Genomic DNA, 11,258 nt, shown 5'->3' with positions numbered 1-11,258 from the left:
TATTATGTTATCACGAAAAGCTTAATGTTTGTCATTTAGCCTACATCTCTATTATTTTTGATGCATTGTAAGAGAAAGAAAGATGTATTGTGCACAATATGTGGTAATGAAAAATACAGTATATTCTTGAAATAATCATGCATAATAATATTTCGCAATACTCTATATTATATATATACTGTATATATATAGTATATATATACTCTATACTATATATATTGTGCACAATATAGCTATCCTTCTTTCTCTTATATCACTTACTTGCATTGCAATGTCAATGTGTACGGCTCTGGAGATCAACCTGCATGTCCTGTATCATGTCTTCTCCAGTAGCTATCACCAGAGTAAGGCTGACAGACACCGGTCTGACCCCGATCTGTGTCAACCCAGTGGTTCACATTCTCTGCTTGTCTAAGAGGTGCACAGCACCCCTAGTCCCATCTGCAACCATGACCAAAAGTAACGGGGATACCCCGGGTTCCCAAAGCAGGATGCAGCGGATCAGGGAGGGTATCCACATACGCACCATGAAGGCCAAGAGGAAGGTGGAGGACATCTCTAAAGAAGATATTCAAGCCTTCCTGAAGAAGAATGCCTTTGTGCTCTTTACTGTAGGTGCGGTCATCATAGGTGAGTATCCTACCTCATATCTCTTGGTAATAAATGTTGGTTATCGTAACTCAGGATTATGTATACACACACACACACACACATACAGAGTTTTCGCCTATGTTTTATGTTTCATGTTCAACACTAATCATCTTGTGTCTTTCTCCAGGTATAATACTAGGCTTTGCTATGCGTCCCTATAAGATGACATACAGAGAGATGAAATACTTCTCCTTCCCTGGAGAGCTGCTGATGAGAATGCTACAGATGTTAGTGCTGCCCCTGCTGGTCTCCAGTCTCATCACAGGTACGAGCTGCTAGATTACATTCAACTAATGACCTGCCCTAAAGCTCGTTTGGATATTTTGACACTTTGGCACACTTTGGGAAGACAACCGGGACCTGTCACATATTGTATCTGTGCCCTCACAAGATGACTTAATTTCTGCAGGATCACACATCAAGATATCAGAATGTTGGTAACTTTGGGTTAGAGTGATAGAACATGTGGATGGAAACATGTACACCCTCTAACCACACAGAAGTAGGATGGATTTAATACTGTTCGAGACAGGATGAGACTTTGGGGATACAGAGTTAAAAGGAATTTGTGGCTTGAAAGACAACTGAAAAGATAATGTAACTTGTGCTGTGTGAAATTTCTTGGCATTATTTTTCTCTGTTGTCCATCTCGTCTCTAGTTTCTGACATGAAGACAATAATTTAATTGGGGTCCTTTGGGGTTAAGTGCCTTACTCAAGGGCACACTAGTGGTAGTGTTCCCAGGTGGGATTTGCATTGAAGGAAGCATCACTACCCTCAATACCATAAGTGGTTGGAAGGATGGGATAAGGGGTCACAGACCAGAAAAGAGGCCCAAAGCCTGAGTACAAACGTCCAGCTAGAGTCCTCCAGCCCCCCCCCCACATCCATATGACCCAGCTTGGTATACTCTGTGTGAGTGTGTGTGTGTGTGTGTGTGTGTGTGTGTGTGTGTGTGTGTGTGTGTATGCCAAGTGGGATTTACTCTGACCTTGAAACTTGACCTGAAGCAAGATCCAGTTAATTCTGAGGAATTAAGTTGATTTTAATCAATTTTTTATTTTAAACTTGACCTAGCCTATTGTATCTCTATCCATACTTTTTGTCCAAGCTCACTGATTTCACCCCTAATAACCCAAACAATTAGAAGTGTGGAGAAAAAGGCAAAAACCGAGAAGTTGTGTGTAGGGTACAGTTTTGTTTCATCTTTCTAGTAATCCCCCACAAAGAACTCAAGTGAGCCATTTCTTTAGTCCTATGAAAATGGTCACACTGGCTTGTTTGCAGTTTCCATGGCGGTGTGGAGATCAACATCAACATCATTTTGGGCGCATGACAGATGGACAAGTTTCCCAGGCCTCTTGGAAGACAGAGAGAGAGCTAGAGAGAGGAGAGTGTAGAGAGAAGGAGAGAAAGAGAGAGGGGGGGTTACAGGGTGACTAGAAAAGGGGTGTAGTGGAGTGTGAGAGCTGCACAAAGTGAAAGGGAGGGTGAAAGGTGGTTGTCTAATGGCAGTGCCCCCAACATGATTAAAGAAGCACATAAGTCTCACTTACACAACTCTTTCACTCTTCCAACTCTATTAACCCACTGAATGGGGATAACGCATAAAGGGCATAACCTCGTAAAATGCTAAAGTAATTTTAGTAGCAGATGTGCCTGAGTGTTGTAGCTCATTAAGGCACATGCCACGTAATCGCAGGGTCCCTGGTTCGATTCCGGCCATCGACCTATCCTGCATGTCATCGCTCGTCTTTCTCACCATCCTTCCTGTCAATCCCTACTGTCTCTATGTCTATAAAGCAGAAATGCCCTAAAAAAAACTTCATGGCAATGCTCAGACAGGATGTGAACTTTTCTGAGGGAAAGTTCTTTTCCATGGCTTTTTGTATAACTGTCTCTGATTATTTTCTCTCTCTCTCTCTCTCTCTCTCTCTCTCTCTCTCTCTCTCTCTCTCTCTCTCCCTCTCTCTCTCTCTCTCTCTCTCTTATCAGTTGACTGCTAGACAGTTATGTTGATGCAAACATTTCATTTTACAATTACAGAGCAATAACATTGATCATTCATTATCCACCGGGATATTTTGTTTTCACGCCTGGTTTGAAATCGGAGTATGACTTCTGGTAATGACTGAACACCCACTGAGTCTGTGGTGTGCTGTATTCTCCAGCAGGTCAGCTAGTCTCTGGACTGACTCTAGACTCTAGAGGTATGGGAGATGATGAATATGGCTCCCTCCCTTACTGCTGAGGGAGAGGAGATCTCTAAGGATAAGACTGCCAGGACAGTAGACATGCAGGTTCAGACTGAGGTCATCTAACACAAATTCGCTCGTCTCTCATGGCTGCTCCTTAAAGTCCCTGTTCACTGAGTTCAAATTCACCTTCAGCCATTGACTGACGAGAAAGCTGAGAGTCCCACTGTTCCAATAACAGCCAACAATTGTCTAAGTCTCAGCAGGTGCTTCATCTGTACACTTGTGTGGCCCCTCATGTGGACAGTTCTCACAGGTTCTCTGTCTCTTTATAGATTATACACGGAAAACCATTATGGTGTTGCATAGTGTGATAACAGCATCTTCCCTGTGTCTCTCCACCAGGCATGGCAGCACTGGACAGTAAGGCTTCAGGAAATATGGGTTTTCGAGCAGTGGTGTATTACATGACCACCACCATCCTTGCGGTTTTCATTGGTATCGTCTGCGTCCTCATCATCCACCCCGGAAAAGGATCGAGGGATGAGTTCACCAAGCGCCAGAAGATAGAGCAAGTCAGTCCTGCCGATGCCTTCCTGGACCTCATCAGGTAGCCACTACCCGGCATACTGGGAGAAGGATCATGGTAGCTGGTGTTTGGTGGGGTTAAGAAGGTTCATCGGTGAAAGACTGTTGTAATATGCTATAATTTACTGTACATGGATGGATACAGTAAGTCAACAAGTGCATCGACATGTGTTCCTAGGTCTATTGATAGTGATGGTGATTCTCTTTCATTTCAGAAACATGTTTCCACCAAACATTGTCCAAGCCTGCACACAGCAGGTAAAGTATTACATTATATTTTTCACATCATACTCTCTGTAACATCATCCCCAGGCTATTGCACATAGCACATATATAAGACTGGAACAACAAAGACTCAAACCTGGCCTGAGTAAAGTATTTGTTATTATTTGATTTCAGTGAATCACACAGCTGAGGCATAGCTCTGAATCAGAAATGTGTGGTGTTCAAGCACTGGGGCTCTGGGAGACGATTGATACAAAGTAAAGCCAAATTGAAGGATTCTGTTTTCAACATTCTTTCTATCAGCTTAATGAAGGCCAAGTTTGACGCATTGGCTAATCAAGCATAGCCTAACCAATCGTGAATTGCCGCCTGTTTGTACTTCATAAATCCTGTCACAAAACATGGATCTATTGAAATAATAAATAAATCAGCATAATGGTTTTGAAAAACAAGGCTGTCCGGCAAAAATACTTTAAAGACAAATTTTGGGCACAATAAGTTTGATTTTGCTATTTCTAAGCAGGAACTGTCTGATTGACTGAGAGCTTCCAGAGATGGCAAAAAGAGAAATCATCATCACCCTAAGAGACAATGAGAAAACATCAAAACTAAAACAGTTTTGAACCCAGGACTGAGGGGGGGGACATTGACTCACACTGCAGATAATACTCTATCCAATAGCAAATTACCAAAATCTGACCTCTGATCTCATGTGTAAATACTAAATGACATGGAAGAAAGGACAGATTTCCATTATTCATCTGGATGTTTGGAGTTGCTGTGGAATGGCTTGATGGTCGGGGGTCAGGGCTGCAACGGAGGAACCTCGGCAGGGAAGCAATAGTAGCATGGTGGGGGCGGGATGGAAGGAAGGGCCCGGAAACTGAGATGGAGAGAGACTGCTGGGGCAAGAAAATACCAACGCATGGAGGAGCATGTCCACAGGGGCTAAACGCTTTGTGCTCCGGACACTCTCCCCAGGGCCACCACAGAGCCAGCTGGACCTGACATTATACTCACTAACACAGAGACGCATTGTTTGGGTCATGAGATTGAGATGAGTGCAGCAGACTGTTTTAACTTCTTGCACTTTATCAAAAGGGCACAAGTCTGCATACCATCCCATGACACCTTATCTCTCAGCTTTTCTTTGAATGAGCTTTACTGAATAGATGTACATCAACATCAGGTCTGGAAAACTGGATAACTAGAAAGACTGACTTTAATATTCACATTGTTGTATCAAAGGTCACCTGCTATAATATTTCCTCACTTTTGTAACTGTCTCTCTCCCTCCAGTTCAAAACAAAGTATGGGCTGCGAAAGGTGTATGTGACAGTGACGATGAACGACACCATCTTCAACATGACCAATAGCACCCAGGAGATCATGCTGGAGGAGGTGATTCCCATACCTGGCGAGGTGAACGGGGTGAATGCCCTGGGTCTGGTGGTCTTCTCCATGTGCTTCGGCCTCATCATAGGCAACATGAAGGAGCAGGGTCAGCCCCTCAAGGACTTCTTTGACAGCCTCAATGAGGCCATCATGAGGCTAGTGGCCATCATCATGTGGTAAGTATTGGTGTTCCTCATTTTGATGACATGTGTTTGTGTAATTGACACATTCACCATGTATCTATGTTGTATAGGCTTCGACATCTACATCTACTATATATTGTAACATAGCTGCATTACCTCCCAAAAGCCCAGCCTGAAGGCATCTAACATCCTGTTGCTAAGTAGTTGCACATAATGGATAACATAAAGTTCACTTAATTCAATAAAAATCAATCTTAGTCAAATATCTTACAATTCACCGTTTAATAAATAAGGATGAAGTCTTTTTAGACCTATTTCTTAATCTCAGATGGTAACATCCTGGCAACTTTTTCCGAAAGACATTCAGACCGAAAACTATTAACTATTTGCCCATATTCTTCCAAATAAGCCTCTTTTGCCCCTCTCTCTCCAGGTATGCTCCTGTGGGTATCTTGTTCCTGATTTCAGGAAAGATTGTGGAGATGGATGACATCACACAGATGGGAGGCCAGCTGGCCATGTACACCATCACAGTGATTGTTGGCCTGACGATCCATGCTGTCGTGGTCCTTCCCGGCCTGTACTTTGCCATAACGCGTCAGAACCCCTTCCTTTTCATCGGCGGGCTCCTTCAGGCCCTCATTACTGCAGTAGGCACATCCTCCAGGTGGGTCTCCCCCCCCCACACACACTGCTCTGACTCCTGGTCACTGCTCTGACTCCTGGTCTGGCCTAGCCAGCTTTTTAAGCCACCAACTTATGAACTTGGATACTCACAAATCTATTCAACAACACATCAAGCTCAAATACTCAATACTATCTGTTACTCCCACTACCTCTCTCTCTCTCAGCTCAGCAACCCTGCCCATTACTTTCAAATGTCTGGAAGAGAACAACAAAGTGGATAAGCGTGTAACACGGTTTGTGTTGCCGGTGGGGGCCACCATTAACATGGATGGAACAGCACTGTACGAGGCTTTGGCGGCCCTCTTCATAGCCCAGGTGAACAACATGGAAATGAACTTTGGTCAGATCCTCACAATAAGGTAAGAATAAATGGAAGCAATAGCCCACTGTATTAGATATGACTACGGTTTACATTCATAGTGGGCATTCGTTGCTGGCAATGAACCAGTGTTTCTATATGTTCCAAAGGTTTTTATATAGTAGATACACAGCTAAAACACATGAATGAGTGGCTAAGCTAGACCACCGTTTTTAATCCCATCAACGTGTGTGTTATTACACAGCATCACAGCCACTGCTGCCAGTATTGGAGCTGCTGGGATCCCACAGGCCGGGCTGGTCACCATGGTGATTGTGCTGACCTCTGTCGGACTTCCCACCGATGACATCACCCTCATCATTGCAGTTGATTGGTTCCTGTGAGTTATTTCTTATTCTTAATAAAGCGAGATGAGAGAATAAATGACTCATGATATTGTAACGAACAATTTATTATTTGCCTTGTTACTTGAACTGAAATGCAAATAATCATATAGACATTTATCTCTCTCGTTTTAAAGGTGGAACTGCCTCTATATCAACTACCACCCTAGTGACACACTTGTCTACTATCCCCAGGGTCTTGCTCTACTTGTTCTATCGAATTGCATATTTTTTTGCAATGAGTTTTAACATAGAAACATAATTAGGTTGCCCAAATTAATCATTTCAATTAGAATCCCCTTCCCAGAAAGTAGACAGCTAATTGGGTAATAAGAAAAAATCCCACTCTTCTTGAACTAGGATGGACCATAGCTTCATTTAATGAAAACAGGGATGTTTCTCTCAGTGATTAGAATATGTGATAACCTATAGGGAGGTCTGGTCAGCTCCAATGCTCTTACTACTCCATAGCAGTAGGTGGGAAATGTCCCTGAGTGTTGTGGCCTACTTCCCATCCTCATGCTCTTGACTATGAGAACCTCCAGATAAAAGGTGTACCTTACATCCAGGGCAGAAAATAGGTGAATTGTTAGAGTTGTTGATCCATTGTTGACCGTTCCATTTGACATGACCCAAAGTCCCAGATGCCCAAGTCTTTTCTGTTCAGGTTGCCTAACCTTTGTGTTCTTGACATTTTCTGTGTTATAGTGACCGCCTGCGTACCATGACCAATGTTTTGGGTGACTCCATTGGAGCAGGCATTGTGGAGTTCCTGTCTCGGCATGAGTTGCAGTCCAAGGACGTGGAGATGGGCAACTCTGTACTGGAGGAGAAAGAGAGAAAGAAGCCTTACAGGCTCATCTCACAGGAGAACGACTACGAGAACGAAAAACGTAAAGACAGTGAAAGCAAGATGTAGTTCAACCCTTAATACCACCCACCACATATCCGAATATTATGATGCCCCCCCAACACACACTGACACACACAATGACACACACACACACACACACACACACACACACTGACACACACACACACACACACACACACACACACACACACACACACACACACACACACACTCAGTGTGTTCTAGTGACTTACCAGGTACTTCTATTGCTTATTTTATTTTATTTAATAGGGACTCTATGGGTCTATATTGTCATGTCCCCCTGATATGACCCATTCAAGTGTACATTTTGCTCTTATAAACAATACAGTACTGTAGGTATGGTCTCAAATGAGTGCATCCACGACTAGCCACTTATCCCCTTTTCCAATAAGATAATATTCAGAATATTTTGCTTGTTGAAAATTAGTGCAGTTGTGGGGTGAATCCCTTCATTATGGCTGAAAGTAAATGGTATAGGGGGGAAGTTGATCATGAAGATAGTGTCAGAAAGGAATTTGGTTAAAAAAAAAGAGTTTTTAAAAAGATGGAAGGAAAACAGTATGTTCAGATGACTAGGCAAGCAATATCCCTCACAAATGCAACAGAGAACACATTTGATTGGACCCAACTGATTCCACTTGCAGTCATCAGAAAGGTGTCTTATTCACTAGTATAGATCAGTTGAAGATCATCTTCATCTGTTGTATATGACAACTGCAGTTCTCTTTAGTTTCAACTTTATTTTGATACATATTACAAGTTGCTATTAAAAGTAGCCTATTGTTATGACCACAATAGTGATGACATTTCCATGAGATTTATCAAACAATCCCAAAGTTATCCCTTTAATACATATTATATATTCTGATAGCATAGGAGATTGGATTGTAGATGTAGCATGGTTGTACTGTATGTAGACATACTTGTGTAAATGAACTGTAGAGACATAATAACTGTTTACTTGAAAATGTCTTCTTCTTTTATTTCAACACAGAAATATTTTCATTGATATGGTTGAACAGCCACTCCCGAGTTTATGTTAATTACAATAAGTGGGATCTAACTCAATTGGAAACTGTGAATTTGTTTTTGTCTGCATTTCTTTTAATGGTTTCAGATATTACGGTTCACTTTCTGTAAAGGCAACATTTGTGGTGAAAATGGATAATAAATAGAGTGGTAGATCTTGTTTGTGAATAAAGTTTTGAATAAAATGGAAAAAGGTATCCGGATGTGATTTTGGGGATATTACACAAACAGACAGTTACAATGTTACTAGTTCTACTACTATGATACTAGTTCTCAGTTACTATTAATCCATGAAAAAAGTAACCTATTACCGTACCTTGAGTACTGACAATATTTTTGCACACAATGAAAGGTACTTAAGATATTCCTTCAACATTACAAAAAATGCCTCAATTTGTCAATTTCTTCAAATGTGACAAATGTGATGCCTGAGTAACTAAGTAATGGGTTTTTACTCAGATCAGGTTTAGATCAGGTTGAGAGAACTGTTGCAGAGTGGTGAAGACTATGAGCAGTGTCATAATTCATTAGTATTAGGGTTAGGGTGCACTGGTACAGTCAGGAATATAATTATTTTTTAATTCTCATTGAAAAAGTAATAGAGCAACAATCCACCACAATTACAGCGTCTAAAATCTGATTTTGTTAGAGAACATTAACACAGATCTGATAATATCTAGAAGTCAATTTGTTGAAAATAAATTAATGATTTAAAATACTGAATAAGATTAAATCATTGTTAATGTGTGTTAATTTGTGTAAACAAAGAGGATAATAAAATGTAGGTCTCCATTGAAAAATAGATAATCTCCCCCTCAGCCCGTTCTGCCTGGGGTCATTCATTGCACACGAGTCATCCGATTCGTAGGCCTTTGCTGCCATCTAGTGGTAACCTCAACAAGCTTTCAACAGGTATGTATTGTATTAATCCTGGCTTTTCTTGTCTTTCTGGTACGTAAACTTAAATTGGATAGGCCTCGGGCCACATGCTTAAAAAACCCGACATCAACAAACTAGGAACTCTGCATCAATTTGCTGTAGTGTGGTTAAAACATGGGGTTATTGGACCATTAGTTGAGCGTCATCACAAAACGTCCAACACACTTATTTTACTTAAGAACGCTAGTTTGTCAGGCCCTTACTCTAAATCCACCTCCTTAGTGATGAGTGCCAAGCAGAGAGTGGAGGGTCCAGTAGAGAGGCATCGGGTCCCATTTTTTTGTGTGTGTGACTAGGCCAGAGGGATTAATAACAATATTAATATTAATAACAAGATTAATTGAAATTACCGATCTCGGCACACACACACACACTCACACTCACACACACACACACACACACACACACACACACACACACACACACACACACACACACACACACACACACACACACACACACACACACACACACACACACACTCACTCACTCAAAAGTGTGTTAGTTTGAATGTTTAATCTCATATCTGTAATTAGCCTATTGTAGGTACATATACTATGCACATGTTGGTCAGGTAATGAATTCCCACCCATACAAAATCAATGGCCCTTCCCAGGTGTGTGTTGGGTGTTGGCCAACATTTATGAAAAACTCATTAATACTACGCGCGCTCGTCGCTCTGACTCTAACAGCCGTTAACTGAGGGTTTCGGTTGAGCTTGCTCCATAAACTGGATAAGGCAAGGATTCATTGTAATTGTAATTGTTAACTAAATAACAGCACAGACATAATTATATCATATTTGATAACAGCTACCAAATCCCAAGTATGTGCTACTATTTAAGTTGTACATTTTGATGAAAAGTTGTGATGAAATTGACCAGTTAACTTAAAGTAAAGTTAGCGCTAATGCTAACGGTCACACAGGATGCTAACTACCTAGTAGCTACGCTACTTCATTTTTTTTTTGGTCATACCTATTTGTCATACCTTTAGTTTTATTTTCATTTTAATTGCATTACAAGGACATTATACAGAACAATATACAGACAAAAGCCGGGAAAAAAGCTACACACCTGATACACTCCCACATCTTGATCTGGACATAGGAGAGGGTCGGGGGGAAAAGGTAAAACCGAGTTAATTGTCTCAGTTGTGGCTGCTGCAGGGACAATCCATGTGAGTTCATTAAAAACACATGTTGAAGCTGCACTGAGCTCATTAGGCATGCATCCATGTTTACGTTTCAATATACTAAATAGGTATCATTCGCATTTCGCAGGGATTACCACCAGTGGCGAAGCTACCACGGTGGCAAAGGGTGGCAGCTGCCACCCTTGAAAAAGGCCACCCTACTTGCCACCCCAGTTACACAGACCAACTGATATCCCTCTATGGCACCTTGTTGCCTCTAGGCAACATAGCCATTCTTGGCCTTTTACATTCACACAATGCATCCCCAGTTATGATGCAATACTTAGAAAAAGAGGCAGGGCCATAAGGAACCAAAGGCAGTGTTTGAATGTGTCACATGTCTCTCTGGAGGCCATGCTAAATCCCTTTTTGCAGGCTGTCCCACAAGGATCAGCTTAGCCATTTCTCTCCACAAACATCGTCTGAAAACATATTTTCCTGGCCTTTTTCAATCTGGAAAAAAATATATTCATAATAATAGCTGAGTAAAGCTTACCTTCTAATAGTTTAATTTACTTTATTTGCTAATTAAGTAATGGAAACTTGTTAAAATGCAAATGTTGCCTTGAGGCTACACCGTACCATGTTGCCTTGAGGCAACACTGTGCCACTATG

General features: G+C 41.5%; 1 protein-coding gene across 1 annotated transcript; it reads left to right on the top strand.

Annotated features, from left to right (window-relative positions):
* Positions 1-449: 449 nt before the first annotated feature.
* On the top strand, positions 450-7,505 carry slc1a3b (solute carrier family 1 member 3b; the record flags this gene model as incomplete). Its single annotated transcript, XM_080527941.1, has 9 exons — positions 450-630; positions 779-916; positions 3,252-3,456; positions 3,650-3,692; positions 4,959-5,230; positions 5,631-5,864; positions 6,049-6,243; positions 6,448-6,582; positions 7,295-7,505. The coding sequence occupies 9 exons, from the start codon at positions 450-452 to the stop codon at positions 7,503-7,505; spliced, it is 1,614 nt and encodes a 537-aa protein (XP_080384067.1).
* Positions 7,506-11,258: the final 3,753 nt, after the last annotated feature.

Source organism: Nansenia antarctica (genome assembly GCF_963989245.1).
Source record: "Nansenia antarctica genome assembly, chromosome: 4".
In the NCBI taxonomy this organism is placed as follows: Eukaryota; Metazoa; Chordata; class Actinopteri; order Argentiniformes; family Microstomatidae; genus Nansenia; species Nansenia antarctica.
This window is presented reverse-complemented; position numbering and strand designations above follow the sequence as displayed.